Source organism: Neovison vison, chromosome 4 (genome assembly GCF_020171115.1).
Source record: "Neovison vison isolate M4711 chromosome 4, ASM_NN_V1, whole genome shotgun sequence".
Lineage (NCBI taxonomy): Eukaryota > Metazoa > Chordata > Mammalia > Carnivora > Mustelidae > Neogale > Neogale vison.
In genome coordinates this window covers 21,163,007-21,190,146 of record NC_058094.1, presented here as the reverse complement: position 1 = coordinate 21,190,146, position 27,140 = coordinate 21,163,007, and the positions used below count along the sequence as shown (strand labels likewise).

Sequence of the window (27,140 nt, the reverse complement as noted above, 5' to 3'; positions counted from 1 at the left end):
TCTCAGTTATCTTTATTCTTTTCAAAGAGGCCAGTTTTCAAGGCTAGACCTCTTTTTATTTTTATATACTTTAAAGATTAATTTATTTGAGAAAGAGAGAGAGAGAGTGTGTGTGTGCGCAAGTGGTGGGGGGGCAGAGGGAGAGGGAGACAAGCAGACTCCCCGCAGATCATAGAGCCCAATGCAGGGCTCGATTTCAAGACCCTGAGATCATGACCTAAGCTGAAACAAGAGTCAGACGCTCAACTGAGCCACCCAGGCATCCCAAGCTTTTTTTTGTTTTAAAGATTTTATTTAGTTCTTTGAGAGAGAGAGAGAGTGAGCACGAGCAGGGAGGAGAGGCAGAGGGAGAGCTGTCTCCCCACTGAGCAGAGAGCCTGATGCAGGGCTCCATCCCAGGACCCTGAGATCATGACCTAAGTCAAAGGCAGACACTTAACTGACAGAGCCACCCAGGCACCCCATCTTTGGCTCATTTTAAAATATTTTCTCCTTGGACTGTTGAACGTCTTTGCATCCCGTTGCAATTAGGGGGCCAGAAGCTTTCTACCCCTGGTGGGGGCACAGCCCTGGCTAGACGTAGAGAGACCTCCCAGATCTGAGAAGACCACACAGCCCCTGTCTCTAGAGCTCTTTATCATGGAATTCTCCTGATGTGGATCAAGTGGGATCTCTCTTGGGGTCTCACCCTTCGGTGTCCCTGCTTCCTCTCGCCTCCGTCTTCACGGAGGTTCTCCGTTGGGACATTTCTCTGCTCTCCTTGCACGTGAGGGGCCCCAGCTTGGTTTTCTAAATAGTGGTCTTCCTGCACTACGTGGGGGGCTGGCTGCAAAGCTACTCTGTCCTAAGTACCAAATATAACATCAAATAGTGCCTGACAAAAGATTTTTAGGAACTGCTACCTCACAACCTAGCGTGTTAAGTGAACTGTGCATCCCCAAAACTCACAGAGGAAGTTCTCACCCCCAGTAAATCAGAATGTGATCTGACTCGGCGCTGTAGATGTAATTAGTTAAGATGAGATCAAACTGGAATACTGTGGTCCCCAATTGAATATGACAAGTGTCCTTACAAAAATGGGGACTCTGGGGGCATGTGTGTGCGCACGCACACACCCACACACCCACACACCCACACACACACTAGAACGCTGCATGAAGGCTGGAATTATGCAGCCATAATTCCAGTAGCCCAGAAGCTGGGAGAGAGGCCTGGAACAGACCCTCCCTGATGCCCTCACATGGAACACGGCCCAGCTGACCCCTTGATCTGCCGCCACCAGCCTTCAGAACTGTGAGCTGACACATCTCTGTTGTTCCAAGCTATCCAGTCAGTGGCACTGTGTTATGGTGGCCTTAGTAAATGAACACATGGCGATGCGCTAAACACTTCCTCACTTCATCTTGCTTTCTGGGAGGTAGTAGCAAGCCAGCTTCCCTTCCAAGTCTGTGCCGAGTCACGCTATCTACTAGGTTGGGGAATGATTAGACATTTGACATTGTCTCTCCACCATGAACCAGAGGACACCAGGAGTGCAACAGGAGGGCACCTGCATGTATCCCTTTACTCCTAAAAACCACCTTGTGATGTAAGTAGACTTGTTATTTATTCTGTGTTACAAATCAGTTTACCAAGATCAGTCATCTGCTGACAATCCTACAACCAGAGAGTGACAATACAGACTTCTGAATCCAGGTGACTCTGATACTATTCCAGGACTTTTCTTCAGGGGTAGATAATTAAGCATCAGGCTAGGTTACCAAAGGAAGCTGACTGCAGTCATTTTCCCGAATGCATAAAAACAGGTGCATTGTTTTCCTTTATGGACAGGATGTGCATGGTTTTACCTAAGTCCAAAGCATGGACAAGTGATCTTTCAAAGTTCCTTTTGGGTCTGTGATTTTTATGATTACAGAACAGTCTCCATGAATTGAGGAGGAAAGAGCCTCAAGCTTCAGAAATTTAGTCCTCATTTTAAATGCTCAGCTCGCTAGATGAAGGGGACAATACTAGGCAACCAAGCAGGGCCCTCATAATTGCTGGCTTTGGGCCAGTAATCCATGAAACTTTGCCATTTCTGTTTTTCTAGCTCAGTGAGCATCCCTTTCCTGCCCTGGGTCCCCATGTACTAAGTGTCTGTAATCCCTTCGAGGCCAGGAGACCAAGCATGCTGTCTTGGCATTCTTTTTCTCTCTCTCTCTCTCTCTCTTTTTTTTTTTTTTTTAGATTTTATTAATTTATTTGACAGAGAGAGAGAGATCACAAGCAGGCAGAGAGGCAGGCAGAGAGAGAGAGGAGGAAGCAGGCTCCCTGCCAAGCAGAGAGCCCGATGTGGGGCTCGATCCCAGGACCCTGAGATCATGACCTGAGCTGAAGGCAGAGGCTTAACCCACTGAGCCAGCCAGGAGCCCCTGATATTCTTTCTTTAACCTTATTTCACCTTCCAGTCACCTCCTACAGGTAAGGCAATAAAACTATCATTCTCTTAATAACATAATGCCTATGGAAAGACAGGATTCTTGGGACGTGAGATTCTAGATTTAAATGCGCTGGAATCACCAGGGCTTGCAGGTCACGTAGGAAACACTTGAAACAGCAAAGAGCAATGGACTACTGACCTACAGATCAAAGAAAGCGAGTGACACTTCGAAGAATAAAGTCAAAAATTAGCGAGCAAAGGCGGTTCTCAGGAAGATACAAAGTCCTTCCCCATTTGAGGGGGGATCCCCTCAGGCAGAAAGAACTAGGTGAAGCTGACCATTAGCAGCCCAGCCTGTGTGCGCTAGTCGCCACTTCTGCACTTGCTGTTTAATTTGAGTAATACCTTGATTTGTCTTGATAATTCTACCTTATTCCTAAGACAATGAATTTATACTGACTCTGGATTCCAATACTGAAATGATGAAAAGCTATTTTTTAAAGAAAAAAAATGACCCTTGAAAAAGATGATATTTTCTCCTTAGAATGTTAAGATGTTGATGGTTTTTAAAAACTTTAAGAAATTGGGGATGCCTGGGTGGCTCAGTGGGTTAAGCCTCTGCTTTTAGCTCAGGTCATGATCTCGGGGTCCTGAGATCAAGCCCTACATTGGGCTCTCTGCTCAGTGGGAAGCCTGCTTCCTCCTCTCTCTGCCTACCCCTCTGCCTACTTGTGATCTCTGTCAAACAAATAAATAAAATCTTAAAAAAAAAAACCCAAATTATAAGAAATTGGAGGGGAATCTGGCTCCCTTGGTTCTGGCTTTCACCTTTCCTTCTGCGATTTCTCCTTGGAGAAGCTTAGAGTCCACTGAACAAACACAGCAAATTAACTCCTGGTTAAGCATTTCATTGGGTTCTACCTCACAGACAGAAAGTCACTCCCCGCCATGGGGTCTGGCCTCCCTGGGCTCGAAGGTGGCTCTGCTGTTTGGAAATCAATGCGACAGCCCCAGCATCGCCCCCGATGCTAACACATGCATGGTTGCTTTTTAACATAAGCAACAAAAAGTCCTCCAAAATCCCAAAGCATTTTATTTTTGTTTTTAAGATTTTATTCATTTAGGCAGACAGAGCAGGGGCAGAGGGGAGAAAGAGATTCTCAAGCAGACTCCCCTCTGAGCACAGAGCCCATAGCAGGGCTCGATCTCACGACCCCGAGATCATGACGGGAGGTGAAATCAGGAGCCGGACGCTAAACCCACGGAAAACCACCCAGGCGCCCCCAACAGCATTTTAATCAACACTGGGCAATGTTGATCATATCACTATATTGACAATGATGCTCAATCTCACTGGGAGAATGAAGAACGAGAAGTCTTCATCTTTGAATCTTTAAGATTAAGCAAATGCTTTTGGGTGCTCTCTGTCCAATTTCACAAAGTGCTCAATTAGAAAGGAAGGAAGGTGGGAAATGTACATTCTGCCCAGCAGACTTGGGAATGAAAAAAGAGAATTCCCCAAAGTCCGTACGGGACAGGCTGATTAAAACCAAGGCCTTCCTCCATGTTTCCTTTAAAAAAACAAAACAAAACAAAACTTCGGGGTTTGCCCTGAATCCTTCAGCGCTCACGGTAGCCTTGAGGAGTCGTACTGGCCGAGCAGCCTCATAGCTGTTTCTGCAGCGTGTGCAGCACAAGCCTGATGGAAGGATGCCTCAGTGATTCTGTTCTTGCTTTTCTGATGGGCCCCTGAGGGGGCTTCTGAGAAACTGTGCCTTGCTTCCCACAGCCCTGATGGGACCCAGCTCCCTCCCTCCTTAAACTCAGCATGCAGAGATTGTGTCTTCTGGGGAGGTGGCTTGCAGTTCTCAGTCGCATTCCAGGCTTCTCCACCATATGTACCCCTCCCCCACCAACTGAGGTGTAATTGACATGTAACATATTAGCTTCAGGTGTGCAAATTAAGGAATTGATACTTGTATCCACAGCCAGATGAGCACTAGCACAAGCCTCCTTACCACCTGTCAGCATACACAGTTACATTTTTTTTCTCACTTAGCTTACTGTTTCATCTGGCTATGGTGTGAATAGCCCAATAGCAGGCTAGACACAGATGAAATGGTGTTTTTGAAAAAAAGAATGTGCTACCCAGGAGGCATAACGAGTATTTAATTTTCTGCCTGTGTTCGATAGACTGTGAGCTCCTCAAGGGCAGGGACTGTGTCTCATTTGTCTTTGTATTCTTGGTGACTAACACACATTCATTTGTCCATTCATTTATTCAACAAATATTTACTGAGAGCCGGGGGTACAAGATGGGAAAGGCACAGCTTTCAACAAAGAACTAGACATTTCTTTTGCCCCACAGGCCGGAATGTCATGGAACAAATGTACTTTCTAATATATTACAAGATACACAAATACACACTCAAAATAAATAATATGAAAGCCGAGCTATCTTACTTAGGAATCATTGAACGTCCAAGATGAATGAGACTTACTTCTAAAGATAAGCAAGAGAATGCTAAGAAACAGCTGACCAGTCCTTGGTCTTAGGCTCTTCTCACCTTGAGCAAAGTGGTTCACTGAAGTTAAAATCCTACTGCACGTGGAAATTTCCATTTTGCTTTGTATCCCTCCTGCCTTCAGAACATAATTTTTCATATATATTTTTAATATTTTAATTTTCAAAAGTTCACATAATTCAAGGATCTCCAGACTATGGTTTAAATAAAGATTATGAACCAAATTCCTACAGGAACCAGGATATAAAATAATTTAAACAAGTGAAGCCAGGACAAAGAATGGAGGTTAGAATAGAGCAAACCAAAACTCAAGCTCTTGTCTGGTTATCTACTCCAAATTTATGGCTTAAAGCAATTATTTTATTTAGCTTATGATTTTGTGGGTCCAGAATGCATGAAGGGCTCAGCTGGGTGATTCGTCTCTTATCCATGCGCTGTGCCCTCACGGGGATGGATGATCTGCTTCCAAGGTGGCTCCTTAATCATGTGTCTGGCACTTTGATGCTCCTCGACCTTCTGTCTTTGTCCATATGTGTCTCTTCTTCAAGGGCCTCTTCTAGTGGCTTGGGCTTCTGACAGCATGAGGGTATCAGGGTAGCTGTGCGTCATCTATGACAGCTCATTCCCCTGAACTGGTATCTGAAGAGACAGGAAGTAAATGCTGCCAGTTTCTTAACTCCTGGGTCCAAAAACTGTCACAGTATTACCTCTGCCATATTTTACTGGTCAAAGCAGTCATTATCCCTTCCCAGATTCAAGGGGAGGAGACCCAGACCACACATGTCAATAGGAAGAGTGTTAAAGAATTTCTAAACATCTTTCATGTGCCCTAGTCTATTGCAGAGAGTAGCTACCAAGATATCAGGTTGTTGCATTGTGGGACTGCAGTCCAGTATGAGATATTAGGAATATTTAACATAGAGGATGGAAATTTAAATTTAAAAATGTGCAATCTCCTGATTTTTTAAAGAAGATTTTATTTACTTGAGAGAAAGAGAGAGACAGATGGACAGAGAGAGCACAAGCTGGAAGAGGGGCAGAGGGAGAGGGAGAAGCAGACTCCCCACTGAGTAGGGAGCCTACCACAGGGCTCAATCCTGGGACCCCAAGATCATGACCAGAGCTGATATCAAGAGCTGGTTGTTTAACTGACTGAGCCATCCAGGCCACCCTGTAATCTTCTGACTTTTCTATTCTGTTCTTTCTTTTTAATTTTTTTTTCTTTTCCTAATTTAAATTGCAATCTCCTGACTTTTAAATGCTGGCAACAGATTCAAATTTTCTGAAAAACCATGTCAGGCACACACATTTGCAGATACCGCCCATGCCCATCAGCATGTCCCCTTTCCTTCAAGCCATAAACCAAATTCTTATAAAGGAGATTTAAGAAAGTACTGACATGCATTTGGAAATATTTTGCCTGCAACTGAAAAATGAAGATCTCAAGAGCTTTTTGACTATCTTTGACAATAGATTTTTATTGAAAACACAACAGTCGGCAAGTGAGGGATCTTTCTGTAGAATAGCCATGACCCACAAGGGAAAATTGAATTTCTCCCATTCTGAGAGCTCCCTTCTCCCATTTCTATCTTAGCCAAATCACGGTTTGATGAAAAGTATCATGACTTTCATTTCTTAAATTTGAGAACTAAAAATACAAGATGATAGAGTTAACCGACTTAATGCCCCAAAGGAAAGAAAACCAAAGAGGAGCCCAGAAACCAAGTAAGAAGTCACAGATAGGAACAGTACAAGCTTCACATCGGTGTCTCAACTTTAGTGACCAAAGCACCTCCTGCCTCAGAAGAACCAGGTCATGGCCCAAGCCTCAGCATTTTAAGTCAATACTTGAGATGACTCTGACGCAGGTGGTCTGTGACCCACATCGCTGGGACTTGATGACAACGATAAGTTCTGAGGGAGAGCAAAACTGGGCACAGCTACGGTAGGAATCACTTTATGAGGTGGTGCTAGCTTTGGTAATAATGAAGACATGAGAAGAATGTATACAGTGGGCCCGGCTTCCCTGCCTCAGTCTCAAAAACATGATAGGAGCAGGAGACAGGGTTTCGGGCTCTGACTTGCATGAGCTAGCTAACGGAGCTTAGGGGAAGTCAATTCCCCTCTTGTGGACTCAGTTTCCTCTTCTGTAAGATGAGGAGGGTTGGCTTGGGTTCCAACAGTGGCAAGTACCACTGTCCCTATTCTGTGCCCAGTGGGGACGTGTTGTTGGGAGAGGTCATTGAGAAGACATGACCTGCAAACCAGACCCAGGAAATCAAATGCTCACAACCCCTCCCCACCGCTGTCCTTGGAATGTACGTTCTGCCCACCATCTCTCCTCAGTGGGAGCTGTTCCAAAGACCGAGCCTTAACAGAGTAAGGTGTTGCTGAGACCATCTGGATGGATGTGACTGAACCCCATTAGGGCCTTTATATAGACTTGAAGAATCTGGCGGGTGGGTGTGGAGATCCACTCGTCCTGCAGTTGCCCAACACAAGCCTTGTGTGTAAGTTTTCCTGCTTATTAATACTGTTACCTGCCAATCTAGATTGGACTGCCTCTTTCTTTGGTCTCCCCTTGCCCCCTGTGCAGAAGGGCTGGTTTGCAAACCAACATGCTCTCACCCAGAGCACCATGTCGTCCACCAAGCCCTGGCCTGGCCTCATGGGCCTTCTCTCCCAGATACTTCCAACAGTCGGGCACTGACACGGGGCTTGAAACCCACTCAGTAGCTGTGGGGGAGGATCTCTGTAGTTTCTTCTGCTTGTGTGGCATGTTATAATTTTGGAGGGAAAGTCGGACAAAAAGGAGTCCTGAAAGGTAGTTCTGAAGGGGGGAAAATAGTTTTGGCGCAGGAGCCATCCAGGAAGGGAAACATGGGATCTGCGAAGGGTAGGAGAGCCCATGTGCCAGCCGATCTCGGTTATCTTGGTGATGGAGGTCTTGGTGTACTTGCCTCCAGCAAATCCCAGCTGCTGTGTCCCAGGACCAGCAGCAGGAAGAAGAGCAGGGTTGGGATTAGGCCGAGCAGCCTCGTGGGTCTGCTCATACATGAACCTGGTGTTGACTGCCTCCTCACGTTTGGCACCGGGCACCTCGCTTGCCTCAACCTGCTCCCAGGCTGAGGAAGGGTGTTAGAATGACGGAGTTGGGGTCTCGCTGAGACGCTGTCCTGTCTCCCACAGACTCACTGGGCACACTGGGAATGGGTTGTGTAGAAGGGGCAGGGCACACAGATCAGGCCAGATGAGGTCAGGAATCTCACGAATTTCCTGAAGGGCATTCAAGGTTAAGGGCAGAGGCTTCAAATCTATGCTGGGTTAGCTACGCAACTCTGCCTGCCTATTAAACCTCTTCATGTCTCAGTTTTCCAGTCTTCCTCCCTCCTTCCCTCCCTTCCTCCTTTCTTTCGCTCTCTCCCTCCCCCTTCATTTCTTCCTTCCTTCTCCCTCCTTCTTTCTTTCTCTCTCTCTCTTTCTTTCCAGCCTCCATTCTGCCTTGGGTGAATATCCGGAAATGAAGCAAGCCGGGGACAGCAAACTTCATGCCAAAAATGGATGTAAAAATCCACATCCTTGTGCAGAGGAAGCCTGGCAGGTCTGTACAGGCATTGTTGACTTTCTGACTCATAACTGTTTTCTCTTTTAAACCCACCCATTCTGCTGAGGGTCGACCTGCCGCAGGAAGGCTGACAGTACGATAGGATCTTGCCCCCCAGGAAGTTTCCTGGTGCTGCTCAGAGGCTTTTTCTAGGGGAAAAAAGAGTGACACACCTTGTGCCATGGGCTTGCCTAGTAAGAATTACAGCTACCATTCACTTCAGCGATTAGTCTGTGGTTGGCCCCGTGCTAGGCACTTACGAACCTTATTTAAGTCAGCCCTTCTGGTATTATTAAGTAGATACGACTCCTCTTGGTTTACAGATGAGGAAATAGAGGCTAAGACGGCTCCTAAACTGTAGAAGTGAAGAGAAGCCAGATCTTTCCCTGAGTTCCTACCCACTATTTAGAAATGAACACTTGTCCCTCTGGAAATGCAAAAAAACACAAGAGGAATTTATTGTTTCCCAGAGAGTTTAGAGATGCGGAGAAGCATCACGACCAGCATATGAAAAAGAATGGGATGGCACGTCACGTGGAAGCTTAACCACACTGGGTGCTATTTGGGGTGGGAGCTCTGTGTCATTCTTTTTTTTTTTTTCTTATGGCCCTATTTTCTTGGGCAATGGATGGTCCTTAGTAGGAGCTTCATCAGTGTGTGCTAGATGTACAGGCAAAGTAAGTGCTTTGGTAGGTGCTCCAGACCCGGAGATTCATGGGGGTTCACGGTCCTGGAGGTCCACGGAGAGGGTTACGAGAGTGGAGGCCCGCCTCATGGAAAACAGACTGAGACCTGGCATGGGGTTTAGATAAGTTGAAAAGAGCAAGGATGACAGAGAAAACACATCAATGATGACATGACGCAGCACGGGGTGCTGTGTAGAGACAGGAGGGCAAAGTGCTTAGAGGATTATCCGTGTGCCAGGCGGCTTGGCAAAGAGCCAGCCAAGTCAGACCTTGCAGGGCCTTGGTGTAAGACCGGCCATTATCTGGGAACGTGTCCACAAGGGCTGGCAATGCAAGGTCAAAGGAAACACAGGGCAGGCTGGTCTAGACACCCAACGTAGGGAAGTAAGCTGGAGTGGGCTGGATTGCAGGAAGTGAGGTTCCCACCCATGGTAGAGGATATGCAAATATAACTCTTGGCAGCTGTGAAAAACACAAGAGGAGGACAAGTCAGCCATGAAGAATGTGGAGGAGGAAGAGTACCAGGGAAGGTCTTGGAGGAACACATGTTGGGGCTGATCACCCTCTCCAGTTGGATTCTCATGCACCATAGCAGCCTCCCTGCCCTCAGGAGACCCTTGGGGCATCTGTGTATTCTGTAGAATGAACTCAGGGAACTCCTAGTTACCAACTTATAAAAGTCGTGATCTGTGGGGTTCAAAAAGCCGTAAAATCCTCATAGTAGGGTTGTCTAGATATATAAAAAAAGCTCCTATGCACATATATGATTTTATATAATTTAATACATTTTCACCTAAGTGCTAATATAATTTTATATAAATTTTTACAAGTAATTTTATCCTGGGCTAAAGAGCTAAGTCTAAAAATGGAAGAACATAACAGATGGCTCTATCTCGAGGCTATTGGTTCCATCCTTACCCTTCCCACCCAATTGTTCCAAAAGAATGATGAAATTGTATCCGTCAGTTCTGCTCTGTCAGTATATATTTAATCCATGTGTCCCAGCCAGGAAGAAAATTGTTCCTTGGTAATGACCTCCATGAGGACCTCAGGGACCCTGGGATTTTTCACCAGGAAGCCCGGAGTGGTGGTGTGGGACAATCTCAGCCTCTGACTTAGGAGACTGAACAGCTCATCATGGCCCCCACTGTAGGCTCCAGGACCCTGGTGGCCGTGGCATGTTAGGAAACATTATGAGCCAAGGGATTTTCTGGTTGTAACATGGGGTCCCTAAGAACATCCCCGGGGTTGGAGATCCGCTGGGAGAGCCTGTAGGACTCAGCACATACGTGTACTCACAGCTAGGCTTTATTACAGTGAAAGGATGCAGAGCAAGAGCAACAAAGAGAAAGACGCACAGGGCGAAGCATGGAGGAGGGCAGGCACAGGCTTCCAATAGCCCCTCCCGGGAGAGTCACACAAGTTGCATTTAGTTCCTCCAGCAATGAGTTGTGACAGCATCGTGTGAAATGCTGTCTACCAGGAATGCTCACGAGAGGCTCCCTGCCCGGGATTCTTAACTGGAGGCTGTTCGTACGCACCCCCTCGGCCTCACGTGGACCCAGACTCCAGACTCCCAGAAGGACCACAATGTTCAACATCCACGAGATGGTTCATTCAGCCAGGGTACACACAGGGGCCATTCTGGGACCGGAGTGCTGGGAACCCTCCTAAAATCCAAGTCGGCAGATGACAAGCAACAGCCAGCCTCATACATAGGAAAAGAATCTTGGGCCTGCTTCACGAACTTTTCCCCACACAATGGTCTAGTAAGTCCAGGGAACCCTGTGTTCCATGGCCACCTTATAAAAATAAATAATTCACCTTAGTATATTCAAGGATCTGAGAAGTACCGCAGTATAAAATACTTAAAAAAAATACTTATTTATTTGACACAGAGAGAGAGAGTACAAGCAGGGGGAGTGATAGAGGGAAAGGGAGAGGGAGAGGCAGGTTCCCTGCTGAGCAGGGAGCCCAATGGGGGCTCGATCCCGGGACCCTGCAATCATGATCTGAGTCAAAGGCGGACACTTAACTGACTGAGCCATCCAGACACCCCTAAGAGACTTTTTAAACCGACATTTCTCAAATCTTTTTGATCATTATACTTTTTTTTTTTTAATGGAAAATTTATTATATCCTCTGGAGCCTAGCATTCTATGGGATAGGGCTTGGGAAATCCTGGCCTAAATGTATAGACTTACATCCCTTCCATGGTCTCAGCTTTCACCCTTTATTAAACATGCAGACAGCAAGAGCTAGCACACAAATCACTCTCAGGGTGTGTCAGCAGCTTTTTAGGTAATAACTCATTTGACCGAAAGAGAAGCTGGGCAGGGCAGCCTGTGAGCCTGGAGCAGCGGTATAGCAGGGGTTCTGGGTGCAGACCCTGACTTAGCTGTGCTCCTTTCCTGGCTTTGCCACTTACTGGCTACATATCCGCTTTCTTAACCTTTGCGTGTCTCGGTTTCCTCATCTGTGAAGGGAGAAGAGGGCTTCAAACACATGAGTAGCTCCAAATGGGCTTGTTGATTTTTTAAAGATTTAATTAATTAACCGATTAATTAATTTGACAGAGAGACACACACAGGGAGAGAGGGAACACAAGCATGGCGAGTGGAGGAGGGAGAAGCAGGCTTTCTGCTGAGCAAGGAGCCCAACGTGGGGCTTACACCAAGGCCCTGCAAGGTCTGACTTGGCTGGTTCTTTGCCAAGCCGCCCGGCACACGGATAATCCTCTAAGCACTTTGCCCTCCTGTCACAACACAGCAGAACTCTAGGATCATGACCTGAGTTGAAGGCAGAAGCTTAATGACTGAGCCACCCAAGTGCCCCTCCCCCCCCTTTAAAAAAATAAATGAAGTTCTTTACAGCTTGAGAAATTTCAATCCTTTGCTCTATGCCATGAGTCATGGCAGGTGCAGCAATGGACTCAAGGGGCTTCAGAGATGACAGGATGGGATGTCAGGTGAGGGTGGCCTGGGGGACCCAGAAGGGTCCCAAGAAGGAAAGACACCTAGGCCGGTCAAAACCAGGGCCACTCCAGAGAGTAACTGCAGACTGTCACAGGCCAAGAGGCGCTGTAGATTTCCAGGGAGTCTAGGACCACGGCCAGCAACAGAAGTGATCTGCTTCTGACTGTCAGTAGAGCAAGACTCGAAACAAACTTTGATTAAACCTGGCAATGTGGTCCACATGCTTGAAGAAAGCACCTTGCAAGAAAATCCCCCCTGATTCAAGGCTCCTACAGATCTGCATGGTAGAGAAGAACAGGGAAAGATGCCAAATTGAAAAATGACAAACTGCCACCAGGAAAAAGCCAGTTTTTAATATGCCTTACCGCAGTTTCTTTGTCCCGCTCATGCTATCACCAGTTAAGGAATGTTCCATGTAACTGAACAATCCTTCCCCGAGATATATGAAGAGTCAGCATTGTCATCCTGGAAACTGAAATACAGTGAGACATTCCATCGTGTGCTGACACAGGTGGGTGTAAAAAGTGGGGGTGGGGGCACTGCTGGGGGAAGACCCCTCCGTGCACTAGGCTGCGTTAAAAGATTCACTCAAATGAAGAATTTCTTAAGGGCTTGCTGAAGAAATTAGTCTGATAATCTCCTTGAGACAATCCTAGGCTTGTCACATTCACAATGGTTCTCACATATGATTCCTTGTGGCCATTTTCCATTTTCATCTCTTTTTCAAAGTCAGGATCTAGAATATTCCATATATTTCCACAGCACCATGCCTCTCTATCCCAAACTAACATTGAGCTGGGTGTTTGGCACCTGTGTAGGCTCAATCAATGTGGGTTGAAGAAGCAAAGGCCTTTGCTCACAGATGCTTCCACTTCAAGCATCCAACATTTGCTTCCCCACCGGGCAGCATCCAATACATCAAAGCCTGTTTCCTCTCTGAATCCTAGGAGCCTGACATGCCCAGGCAGTACCAATTCTCACAGGATGCTGCACTTTGTGGTCAGTAATAGGAGGTACCAGCGTGGGAGCCCTGACTTTGTTCCTGCTATTGCTTAAGGATCTTCACGCCAATCGACTTTTGTACTCCACAGAGTACCCACAAAGTTCTTTTTACCCCCTTCATTTGCGCAGGTGCAGGACAGTGAAGCTCAGAGAGAAAAAGAACTCGCCCGTAGTGCCCTCGCTAGGAAATGGCGGAGGCCTCTGGTCTAGAGGTCTCAGTCATAGGATTCACACCATCATGTTGTGGTTCATCATGGTCTAACCATTCACTGGTCCACACTAATGCCAGCCTGGGAGCTATCTGCAACAGGACAGGCGTGTCCCTTACACAGTTCCTCAAATGACAGATTGAACAACTCATGACAACACAAATCAAAACACTTAAAAAAGAAAGAAAGAAAGAGAAAGAAAGAAAGAAAGAAAAAAAGAAAGAAAGAAATCAATCAAGGATCTTGGAGTCAGATTTGGCTTGAGCTCCGGCCTTTCCAAACCCTAACCTTGTGACCTCAACTGTATTATGTTAGTCCTTCAGAGTATAAGTTTCTCCTGAATAAAATGGAAGTTATAGAACTGACTTCATGGTATCTGTTGTAAGAAATGAATGAGTTAAAGAACATGAAGCACAAACTCCAGCGCCTCGCACACAGTCTGTCTAAAGCTAACACTCGCTGAAGGGTTCGTTTGATAACCACACTGCCTAAGATGTACCCGAGGCTTAGTGGGTGTTCTATAAACATCAGATGAATACCTATCTGTTTCAATTTGGGCATCGGATGCAGTAGGCCGCACACAGAACAGCTAATTGTATTTGGGTTGCCATAAAACAGATATTTTTTTTTCTTTTCCTCTTCCCCCAGGATGCAAGCTTCATAAAACACGTGTGGGCTGCTGTCTAGACAGAGCAGAGTAGATTCTTCGATGTGGCATCCAAAGAAGGCATCTTCAGTCCAGCAAACCTGCTTGCCTCCTGTGGGCTAGTTTCACTTTCCCGGTGTCGTTGTTAGTCCTGATACTTACTTCCGTTCCTTTGATCATATCCCATCATCTCCCTGACATCACTCTGTAACAATCCCTTCAGCTGAAAACACAAAACTGCTCTTTATCTTGCTATGTAGGAATGAAGTCTTGAAAACTCACTTTTCCCACAGCCCCAACTTTATGCGCTAGATGCTGCTGCTTCTCAATATGAACGCATACATGTTAACCCGGTGATTGTCATGAAGTACAACGAGGGCATCAAGTACACGGTAACTGAGATCAGCACCTTTCCGGGTGCCTGCCGGTCTCACCGTGGCCACAGGGGCTGCTGTCCCTGGGCAGCACCACCCTCTGCGGCTGGCTGTTGCTGACTGCATCCGTGCTGGGCCACCCAGGGTTCCTCTGTCCAGGGATTATGGATTTGGGATGAGGAGGGGCAGAAAGTAATTGGAAGCAGAGAGAGGACAGATTGAGAGCGCACTCGAGGACATTCTGAGCCCTCTAGCCATGGTCAGTAAACTCAAGAGCAGTAAGAAATCACCCACCATTCTGTGATTTGAGTCACAGAGCTACTGTGGAATAGAGAACAAAGTAGAGCAAGGGCACAGTCTATTGTCTGGATTCTTGCTGGCTTTCACAGTCCTTCTTCCTGAGCTGTCGCTGCCTCTCTGCTCTGAAGTCCTGTCAAAGACTTCTGTCTGGGTATTATGAATACCCCACCAAGCCTCATTGTTTGGCTGACGCCACCTCCAGATTTCTGTTCCTTGCCACCCCAAGAATCTCAACTTAGCCAACACAAAACTATGATTTCAATTAGGGTTATCAACAATAATCCTTACAAGCACTTAGCGCCGTGCACATTTACTAACTGCTTATTATTATTAATATCTGCTACAAGCAAGAGCTAGAGAGATGCTGTAGGAGCAGCCATCCAAGAACTAATAATTGGATAGCAGCTGGAGGTTAAAAAGCAAGCCACGGAGAGGGAGCGGATTTACAGAAATGATAACCAATGAGGAGTCATCAAATCACTGGCGACGATTCTGCTTACAAGAGTCCATCAAGGTTGGACGATTGTAGATCAGTAAGAGAGTGGAGGGAAATGTTTTTCTATCAGGGAAGAATGAAACAATGAAACAGATGGATTGCTGTTTTTAAGATGAAATTTACAAGAGCAGGAAAAACTGGCTATGCTTAGGTGGTTCTGAAAAAAAAGCCTGGCCACCGTCACCATGGTTCCTAAGAAATATGCTTCCATCTTACAAATTTCAATAAACCATGACTCGACTGTCAATTCAGTAACGGAAGTGCCACCAAAAACTCATATGTAACAAACCCAAATGTAACAGATTATGAGGAAAGGTGATTGGTGGGTATCCGAATTAACTAACCAGGTTTGATTGAAGAAATGAATGAATAAAAATATGAATAGGAAAATCAGGCCATTCTCTAGGACCTAGAAGTTTCTCATTGGAATATTTTAGAAGAAGGGCATTTTATTGACTCATCCCAGTTTAAGGTTAAGAAATGCTCAGGTGCCTGTCATTCCTGCAGAAAAGGGTACGCGATGAAGCTTAAGCTAACTGAATGACTGATAAAAAGGAGCTTGGTCATGTATCTCTACTGAGTATGGCTTTGCCATCTATCCTGCAAACTGATCAAGAATAACAGAAACATTGTTCCAGATCAGAAATAGACAGTAATTATGTTGCCTTCAAAAGTCTGGAAAGCCCAGGAGGATGCAAAGAAGAAAAAACCAAACCACCATGAAGAGATACCACTGCTAAAATTTGGGTGCATTTCTTTCAATTTGGGTGCATTTCTTTCCAGTTTTCTGTTTTTTCCTCCAGTGATTGTGAATAATATCCACTTATATTTTACTGTATAGACACTATTAAAAAATAACATTTGGGGGGGTGGCTCAGTTGGTTAAGTGGCTGCCTTCGGCTCAGGACATGATCCTGGAGTCCCAGGATCCAGTCCCACATCAGGCTCCCTGCTCGGCAGGAAATCTGCTCTCCCTGTGACCTCTCCACTCTCACACTTTCTCTGTCTCTCATATAAATAAATAAAATTAAAAAAATAATGATAACATTTGGGGGAGGGCGCCTGGCTAGCTCACGTGGTGGAACGTGCGACTTTTGATCTCAGGGTTATGAGCAAGAACGCCATGTTGGGTGCAGAGATTACTTTAAAAAACATATAAATGAAATATAAAATAAATAAACAAATAAGATTTGGATCTTCCTGTATTCGCTCTAGTCATATTCTTCTTTTCACTTAATATCCAGTGAGGATTTTCTCTTGCCATTGTAAATAATTTCAATGTTGCACACTTTTTTTCAATTGTACAATTTTGTCATAATTTGACCAACATACTAGATATTTATAGGGTTTCCGTTTTACTATCAGCTATTGACTAAATGTTTGTGTCTTCCCAAAATTCACCTGCGGGAGCCCTTATCCCCAGTGTGCCGATGTTAGGGGGAGGTAATTAGGTTATGAGGGTAAAAGTCCTCAGGGATGAGATTAGAGTCCTGATGAGGTGAGATTCGAGAGAGCTTGCTTCCGTCTCTCTCTGCCCACTACAGGAAGACAGAGCAAAGAGGTACTTATCTACGAACCAGGAAGAGCGCCCTCACCAGAAATGGAATCAGCTGGTGCTGTGATCTCAGACTTCCCAGCACCCAGAAAAACTGTGAGAAATAAATTTGTGTTGTTTAAGCTACCCAGAAACTATGGTGTTTTTGTTTTAGCAGCCCAAACTAAGGTACTATTCTTTAACATTAAAAAAAAAAAAGCTATTTATTCATACTTCCGTTCTTGCCTTTTCTGTCCATCTCTGCTACAGAAGCCTGACCCCCGAGGACTAGACTACCTGTGATTCCCCTGCCGTCCAGTCTCTGGCTGTGTTTAGTGAGGCACCAGTGGGAGGCAGCAGGCAAGAGGTTTGACTGTTCTCTCCTTCCTCCCCCACTTGGACCTGGTGCTTCTGGCACTGGCTACATCTTTCCACAAAGTTCTTGTGTCAGCTACCCTGCTTCCGTGCGTGGCTCCCGCTCCCTGACCCCTACAGCATCTGCTCTTGCTAGTCCCTGGGGGACTCAAGCCTTATAGGTACCTTTAACCTCTGCTGCAACAATGCTTCCTTGAAGCATCTTTAGATTGCTATCTCACAGGTATGGAAAGTGTCAATGACCAATTAGTACATTCTGTGGTATAACTCCATGGAGATTACTCGTCTATAAAAACTATAACAAAATCAACACTATGTAACCCATTCCAAATAATGGGAGGCTTACCACAGGCAAAATACTCACACAGAACTTATGAAATAGAGGGAACAGTCTAGATTCTAGAAACTTCTTTCCTGATATTTTCTATCAGGATCAATATCAAGAAAATATCAAGATATTTTCTACTTCTAAGTTCTGCCTGAATCTCTATTTCCTTCCTGAATTTTTGGAGGCCACAACCATCTCTCCTCAGAATTGTGGGAGCTAGGATTCACAAATGGCTACATCAATTAAAGTCAATTCAAATTAAATTTATAAATTCAGTTCCTTAGTCACACTACCCACATTTCAAGTCCTCAATAGCCAGATGTGGCTGGTGGCCACTGGACATAACAGTGCAGACCAAGACCATTTCCATTTCAGAAAGTTCTATGGCATGGCATTGTTCTAGAGCACTTAACCATGTAGGATTCCAAAGAGTATTAAATTGTAAATCTCTGGTATTGTTCTCTAGTTACAGAGTCAAGAATAATAAGGACTAACAAAGAAGAGTGGGCCATCTTCATTCTGAGTCCCAGCAGTGCTGGGCACATAAGAGACACTTTGTAAACACAGTTGCTCACTTGGATAACGACCATGACTCTTTCCCAGTAGAACATTCAAGCACAAGGAAGTATTAATAATCAAAGCCATGGTATAAAACAAGGGTGTCACTCCACAGCTGGCAGGTAGTGGTGGTAGGGAATCTTGTAGTCCCACAAAAACACGAGCATCCCAGACAATGCCCTTGAAGCATGCATGAAGAACCTTTCTACAATATCAGGGATGATTCTTCAAAAAGCTACATAGTCTGATCAAATGAAGTCATCAAAAGGACCCCAATCCACAGGTATATATGGAAGCTTCCATACCATCCTCTAGACTTGTTCACAATGAATAATTGTCTTTAGATATTGGTACACTTTTGACGGTGATTCTGGTTGAAAAACTGGCCTCCGTCAAAAGCAATTTAATGGAAGTGATAAAGCTATATATCCTACACGGTGCCCTTCCGCATTTCTCTGCCTTAAGATGATTGCAGAATTTAACAAAAATTCAGAGTCTGACTTATTGGAATAGCCTTATGAAATCCATATGTCAGCCTTACGCCAATCTCTGGCAAGGATGTCCTCTTTGTCATGGGTCCATCTATCATTTATTCCTATCTATCATTTATTTAGATCTCTGCTAATTATCACTTCACCAAAATCTCTTTTAATCCACACAGCAACCCTGAACTAGGTATTTTTGTTCTGATTTTACAGTGGAGAAAACTTGCTTTCGGAAAGGATAAGTCATCGGCCTAAAGTTGGATAGCTAGTGAGGGACAGAGCTGGGGAACAACTTCGATTTTTCTACAAAGGTCATGCTTTTGGTCACTTTGTCATAGTTCCCTGGACCCTGGGCAGAGGTGATGTCGCAAAAGGGGAGCCTGGCCCAGGGTGGAGCATGGTGACACGTCAGAGCACCGTTTTGTCATCATTCTTGTCCCTCCCCTGGCCTTTTCTGATGTTCGTTTGAACAAACCATCAGAAGACACGCAGGCAGTGTATGGAAGCTGACGGGCAGCTCAGTGCTCAGTGAAGGAAACCGACACAGGGCACTGGGCACTTGTCCCTCTAGCTCTCCTGTTGAACATTGAACGAGACCTGTTGTGAATCGAAGTCAGGAAGGCTTAGTGGCCAAGCAGCTGCACCGCCCCCGTGGCATCTCTGACACACATTAGGACAATTCCTCAGTTTACTGCTCAGGAAGGATCTCTCATGAGACCGTCATACCCATCTAAGTGCGTTCACCAGCGGTTCAAACATAACATGCACACACAACATGGCACAGCCTGACCTCTCCATTATTCTGCCTCATGCTCCCCCTTCCAGGTTCCTCCTGAGCACAGACCCTCCCGCTCTGTAGCAGCTCAGAGCAAGTATCCTGACTCACCCTTGGTTCTCCCCCTCTTGGCCACCTCTAATCCATCTGCACGCCCTGCGGCCCCTATGGGCAGATCCAACAACGATCATCTCTGTGGCTGCCACCGTTGTTGGGACCATCACCTGTTCCCACCTGGATTCCAGCAAAAGTCACTGGCGGGCCTTCCTGGTTCCATCTCTGCCCGTGTCCAATCCATTCTCCAAGCAGCTGCCAACATGATCTTTTATTTTTTTTATTTTTATTTTTTTAAAGGTTTTATTTATTTGTTAGAGAGAGAGAGATACAGAGCGCAAGCACAGGCACACAGAGTGGCAGGCTAGAGGCAGAGGGAGAAGCAGGCTCCCTGCTGAGCAAGGAGCCCGATGTGGGACTCGATCCCAGGACGCTGGGATCATGACCTGAGCCGAAGGCAGCTGCTTAACCAACTGAGCCACCCAGGCGTCCCCAACATGATCTTTTAAAAACATAAATATGACCTCCTCACTTCTCTACTTAAAATCTGTTAATGGCCTCTCACTGCACTTCCGGAGACCCTAATTCCAAATCCTTCATGTGACGTGGAGGCCCTGTGGGTCTGTCCCTTGCTGCGTGCAGGCCACAGGACTCTCTCTGGAGCTATGGGTTCCCACCCACAGTCTTCGCTGAGTTCTTAGGTAACATCAAACTCTTTTGTGCCTCAGGGCTTAGCACATACTTTTCCACCTGCCTGCCTGCTTGCTCGTCCTCTGTTTTCACTTAAGAGCCCTCATTTCTCTTGTTATCATTAAATATAAGTGTTATCCCCCAGGCTAAATTAGAGCATCTCCTTGCGTTTTATATTCTTCCTTCACTGCCCTTAAGTTTTTGTGGGATACGCACACAGCCCTCATCTCCTGTGGGTAGAACTCTAGAAAAGGCCGTGTTAACTGAACGGTTCTGCGGGGGCGGCGCCACACAGCCCCTACAGAGTCACCTCCCTGACGTTAGGCAGTGGGGACAGCTCTTCCCAATCCCATGAAAGCGCTCACAGAGTTACAGCAACAAACCTCCCTGGGGTCTAGGACCATGCGCTTTGGAGACCCCCGGGGGCTCAAATCCTCACTCCATCACTTTTCAGACTGGGGGACTCAGTTCAGAAGTCCCTTCAGTTCTCTGTGTATCAGGTTTTTGATCTGAATAGGGACACTCACAGCTGCTGCCTCACAGGTTGTTGTAAAGATAAAATGGCAGTGCAGACAGAGTGTTTAGGACAGTGCTGATCAGTAAGGAGCACATGCTAAGAGACAGTCATTACTGCTGCTGTTGCTGTTCACCTTGGCCTCATGCGGCACTACATGTCCTGGGTCTCTGAACCAATTCTTATAAGATTTGGGTAAAAGTTTAAATTTTTGGAATAGTCATCGGACTGAAGGCTCCTTGAGGGCAGGGGCTGTCTGGGGTCTCGTACAGTAGCTAGCACATAATAAGTCCTCAGTAAGCATTCATTCGAATACTCTATAAACGGCCCTCCGAGGGTCTGGGAGGGTCTCCAGCCTACCTCTGGAGATACCCTTTATCTTCTTCTCTCCACTTGGGAGGTGGGGTTTCTGCCAGAGTCAGCATGCTCAATGTCCCTATCAAGGGACAAAGAAGTCAACCCTTTTCAACCTGTTCTTTCTCAGCCCAGGACTCAAATAGGATAGGTTCCCTAGAGCCTAAGCAATAGTTATTTCCATTATCTTTCCTGTCACAGCACTTAGAAGCTAGCAGGAGCTATTTTAAGGATGAAGAAAGTCAAGCACTTGCGTTTCCTAATCCCAGTGCCAGGCTAACCCAGAAGCCGGCCCGACTCCCCATACACCTGCTTCTCCCCCAGCACGTGCTAAGCCATCATCATTTTAGCTCTTATTATGACCCAGAGACGAAAACGAAAGGATGACTTATTTAAAGATTAAAATTGTGTCTGTTTTATGGAGTAACTCTTTAAGCATCGGGAACTCAACTTTCAAGGCCTTTAAACTTGGTGTTGCCTCCAGATTATTTAAGGCAACAAACATACAGACAACATCACCACCAAACGGATGGAGTTAAAAACCTGCTTGTCGCCCAGGATGGACAGAGCAGTGTGTACATGAGGGCTACAGTTTTTTAGTATATTTTATTTTTTAAAAGATTTATTTGTCTGTTATTTGACAGAGAGAGTGAGTGGGAGTACATGAGAACAGAGCGAGGGGCAGTAGGAGAGAGAGAGTCTCAAGCAAACCCCACTGAGTGCGGATCCCCTCGTAGGGCTTCATCACATACCCCTGAGACCATGACCTGAGCTGAAACTGTGAGTCGAACACTTAACCAACTGAACCGCCCGGACTCCCCAGGACCGATTTTTTGGGCATGATACCTCAGAGATGTTCTTTGTACCCAAAGGGATTTTGCACAGGGTGGGTGATTAAGGTGTTCTTGTCTGTGACTGTGCGATCATCAGAAAGTCTCAATCAAAGTCTCCTTGAGCCATGTGGGCTCATTTCCGCCCTCCCAATAGGGTAGGGAATTGCTTAAACTGCCATTGTTTTTTCCTGAAAAGAATTCAAGGTAATATTGACACCCTTCAGTATGCATTCCGGGAAAGTGGGGTAGGGAGACTTAGCACCAGTGTGTATGCCTTCTAGAAGTACAACGTGATTTGCTGGTGCCACAAAGACTTTGGCAGCTACTCCCCTCGTCAGTTTCAAGGGTTACACTGTTTATCATGGAGTCCCAATACCCAGCCTGGCATGTAGTAGGTACTCAAAAGCTATTGAATGGGTGAACACATATGATTGTTCCATTTTAACATGCTATTACAATGATAAATATGTAGACCATAGTCAGTAAGTAATGCTTTAAAAAATAGGAAAGATTAGGTAGCATTTAAGCCTTGCACCCCCAATTAGCACTTTGAAGAGGCAAATAAAGACACACAGAGGATTCAAGGATGGCCTTTGACACTTTGTTAAAGTCGGAAGGGACTGGGTGCTGGGTTCCTCACTACCCTATTCTAGCACAAACAGATCCTCAAATATGTTCCCCTATACGCACCTAGAAAACGTCTACACAAGAAAACAACCATTCGCACATTTGTTAATCACGGCTTTGTTTATACAGTGCTTCTACTGGGAGGAGTAAACATTTGTGAGCCTTTTAAATTGCTGAAAGAGACATTTTTCAGTTCATTGTGTGAACAAATGTGATGAGCCCAAGTTCCTACTAAGAAATTCAAGCCTGGAGAACTGGATAAATAAATATAAATGAATTCATTTGACTGAGTGACATTTTCATTTAATTAAAGCAGAAAATCAGCTCTAAAACAAATGATTATCCCTGACAAAGCAGCAGAAACTGGTCCTTAATTAATAAATTTCTAATAGTTCTTCTACGGGCTGAGCAGTCTTTAGTGGAGAAGTACACTGGGGAGGAAAAAAGACGGAAGGAGAGAGAGAGAAGCCAGAAGATAATGTATGTTTAACTTTTAGAAATAGAAAGGATATTAGAGACCATTTCTTTATGCTTGAATACATGTCAAATCCTGCTAGACCAAAAGCACTATTACAGTAAAACTCTCTGTATAACAAAATAAAGAGTCAAGTCTCAGGAGAGGATCAATTTAAAAAAACAATACAAATCTAGGTCAATGAAATTTGTTGTTACTATTTCATCTTTTGCTCCTTTCCATGGCATGATCAAATGACAAAAGAAAAATCAAATTTCCCGATACTTAGAAGGATAAATATCTATCTATCTATAGTTTATAGTCAACATGAACGATCATAACCAACCAATGTGGTAGAAACGGGATGAACCAAAACATATACTCAAACGCTTCTCATATATTTTTGGAATCCCCACATACTACCTTTATCAATGTTCAAAGTTTAATAGTTTTTAGTGTTAAACACCTGTGTTTCTGATATAATGTGGAAAGAGTGAACCTTCAGATGTACACACCAAAGCTGTATCACCTCTTACATAGCAGACACCTGAAACCTTTCAGGTCACTCTTAATAATTTTCTGTGCATTCATTTATGTTGAATCAATTTCAATTAAATCAATTAAAATGGCAACTAGTAAAATTTCGTATCATTGATCGAAAGCGATTCAGACTACTCAGGATATTCGGGGCATCAGGAAATGCTAGGCTGGCATGTCTGCTTCATTGTGTAGTCAAGTTGGGAAAGAAATGACTTAGCATCCCAATATCTTGGGTATACAAGAAGAGCTTAGCAAAACCACACACATACCATTCCTAGCAGCCCAGAATAATGGAAAATGGATGATAGAGGGTGAAAACCACCTGTGAGAAGCAAGATATTAAGAGAAACCTTTTATGTAAATAGTCTCAAGCATTAGTTATTTTTTTTAAAGAGAGAAAGAGAGAGCACTTGTGAGAAGTGGGGTGGGGAGGAAGGGAAGAAGAGAGAGACTCTTAAGCAGGCTCCAAGTCCACTGGGCAGCCCGATGTAGGGCTCGATCTCATGACCCTGACATCATGACCTGAGCCGAAATCAAGAGCTGGACTTTCAACTAACTGAGCATCCCCTCAAGCATTAATTTTTTAAAAGTGCACTGGTGTCTTACCATTTATATTGACATGAATGGAACTGGAGGGTATAATGCTGAGTGAAATAACTCAATCAGAGAAAGATAAATATCATATGGTTTCACTCATGGGGAATATAAGAAACAGCATTAAGGATCATAGGAGAAGGAAGAGAAAATGGAATGGGAAGAAATCAGAGAGGGAGACAAACCATGAGACTCTTAACTACAGGAAAAAAACTGAAGGCTGCTGGAGGGGAGGTGGGGGGCATGGAGTTATTGGGTGACAGGCATTAAGGAGGGTACGTGACGTAATGAGCACTGGGTGTTACATACAACTGATGATTAGCTAACGTTACTTCTGAAACATGTTGGCTAATTGAATGAAAGAAAGTACATTAGTGTCACAGTTTTTTATGTAAAAGAAAAAAATGTATCTTTGAAAGCAGAGAGACTTAACAACAGGCAGGTAGGTCACCAGGAAAGAGCACTGTTTTTTTTGCCCACTGTGATAGCTTTATGGGTCAATTTGACCAGTCCACAGGGTACTCATACATTTGATCAAACATTATTTTGAGTGTGTCTGTGATGGTGTTCTGGGATGAGATTAACATTTGAATGGGTAGCCAGAGTAAAACAGATTGCTCTTTCCAGTATTGGTGGGCCTCATACAATCAGTTGAAGGCCTGAAAAGAACAAAAGGCTGACCCTCCTTCAAGTAAAAGGGGATACTTTATGCCTGTGAGGGCATTGGTTTTTCCCTGCCTTTGGACTTGAACTGAAACACTGGCTCTTCCTGGGTTTTCAGCCTGCTGATTTTCAAACTAGGCCACCACTGGCTTCTCCTGTGTCTTCAGCTCACTGACAATAGATCCTGGGACTTTCAGGCCTCCATAACTGTGAGAGCCGATTCCTTACAATAAGTCTCTCTCTCTCTTTCTGGATATATATTATAATTAAAACATTAAGTACCTATCCCCTAATGTTCTGTGTCTCTAGAGAACCCTGACTAATAGTCACACTTATTCTGCTGTGACCCTGAATGAGCACTGCAGCTCTCTGGGCCAAGTTTTTTCATCTACGGAAAGGGGCTCATGTTATCCATCTTGCAAAATTATTGTGGGGGCTAAATATAGAATTCAAAATGCCAAATGTGCAAATAGGTGCACAATAAATCTTAGCTCCAGACTTCCCTTGTGTAATAAATTGAAGATCTAGTAACTTGTGCCTTTGTACAGAAATACGGTATCTAATGCTGATGTTAGATATTAATGATTTTGAAACAACTGCCAAACTCTACAAAACCTTGATGGTTTCAAATATGAATCCCAAGGGACGCCTGGGTGGCTCAGTTGGTTAAGCAGCTGCCTTCGGCTCAGGTCATGATCCCAGCGTCCTGGGATCGAGTCCCACATCGGGCTCCTTGCTCGGCAGGGAGCCTGCTTCTCCCTCTGCCTCTGCCTGCCTCTCTCTGTCTGCCTGTGCTCTCTCTCTCTCTCCCTTTCTCTCTGACCAATAAATAAATAAAAATAAAATCTTAAAAAAAATATATGAATCCCAAATTGCTCCTTGTGGAGCTGAACCACTTTTCTTTCTCTTCTTCCCCCTTCTATCTTTAGAGGAGGTCCTACTATGACAGGCTTGCCTTTCCTCTGCCTTGCACAGGATATGGTGGAGTCTTGGTGTGAAGTCCCTTCCTTATTGCCCTAGGGGACTACCCAAGAGAACCTATTTCATGTTGCCTGGGGAAATGGGAGAAGTAGGATTTCAGTGGCGGTCTCCTGGGGAATGTGGGGAGGTGGGTCACTTTCTTGGACCTTGAGGGCATCAATTGCAAGGTAAGATGAGAGTGCGGATGGGCTCCACTCCAATTTGGGCTTTAATATGACATAGTCTCATTCACCGCAAGGGCTGAAGCGTTCCTCCGAGTTTACCTGGTCAATGCAGGCAAACTCATTATGCCCAAGAGAGCTCTACTCATGCTGGGAAAGGGGCAGAGCGCCTGGTACACTATGCACGTGGGGTCTGGAGAGCATTGGGCAGTGCCATTCACACTTTCCTCTGCTTAAGCGTCATAATGGGGGTGAAGCTGTGGAAAACACTAATGCCTGGGCCGGAGAGCCTAACTCCACAGGTCCAGGAATCTAGACTTGTGAAGAAGCATGAAGAAAATTCTGCTGCAGAGAGCATGGATTTGGGAGAGAAGAATGTGGTACGGAGATGTGAAAGATGATCCTTTACAGTCCTCTTCTTCGCTGTTGCTCACTCTCTCTTCATGGGTTGCCTCGTCTCTTGAGCTGACTTCTCTCCACTCCCACTGGCCACCACCCACCTTCAGGCTGTCCTCATCTCTTGCACAGATTAATGCAGGAGCTTCCTCACTGGAGTCTGGCCTCTTGTCTTGTCCTTCTTCAGTGTATCTGCTCTTCTTTTGTTATACAAAGCTGATCAGGATGGTCTCTGGTTCATCCTTTAGTGTTCCCCTACTGTCTCTAAATCCCTTGGGAGAGCAAACACCGAAGGTGTTCAATTCACCCCTCCCTTAGCCTTTCCCATCTTACTGCATCCCCTCCCGCCCACTCTCTCCACCTTCTAACCAGATGAGCCTTCCTTCTGGCCTTCCGCATGTTCCTGGGATGCACCAAGCTCCTTCTTCAATGTTGGCCACAAAACAGGCTGTTCCCTCCAACTGGGACACATTCTTTCCATAGTCCCTAAGCCCTACCTACCCTACTTCTCTGCTACAGCTCCTGAGGGAGACTGTCCTGATCACTCAGAGTCAGGGAAATCCTACTGCTTACTCACTCCCAAAGCATCATTATCACCACCTTTCACCTCGTTACAAAGATTATTTGTTGGAAATGTCTTCCTCATGGAAATGTGAAATCCGTGTATCTGAGAACCATGTCTCCCTTACTGAATTTCACCAACACCCAGTAAAGGTCAGGCACTCAGTAAATACAGATTTTTTTTTTTTTTTTTTTTTTTAGTAAATAGAAGTTTTACAGCATGGTATTTCTCTCTGAGGCTCTGATCATCTTGGCAATTTTATATTTGCTTGATGACTAAATCAAAAGTTAACATACACTAACTAAATATCTGGCTCAGTTTAGAGGTCACCGCCTCCTGGAACCTTTCCTGACATATTCTTTCTGGTTTAGAGGCATGTCTACATCATCCTTGAATTCTATGTTTACCTCTTTTATGTCTCTTTCA

General features: G+C 45.1%; 1 protein-coding gene across 4 annotated transcripts in view; it reads right to left on the bottom strand.

The window, feature by feature from the left end:
• SAMD12 (sterile alpha motif domain containing 12) overlaps positions 1-27,140 on the bottom strand; it is a 385,878-nt gene that overhangs the window by 130,591 nt on the left and 228,147 nt on the right. The window contains exon 5 of one of the 4 annotated variants that reach the window (XM_044245056.1): positions 5,232-5,583. The exons of the other annotated variants lie outside the window; for them this stretch is intronic. Coding sequence (XP_044100991.1) covers positions 5,564-5,583 — 20 coding nt within the window. The 3' untranslated portion in view covers positions 5,232-5,563. Of the gene's footprint in view, positions 1-5,231; positions 5,584-27,140 lie in introns of those variants that run through there. 4 annotated transcript variants of the gene reach the window in all.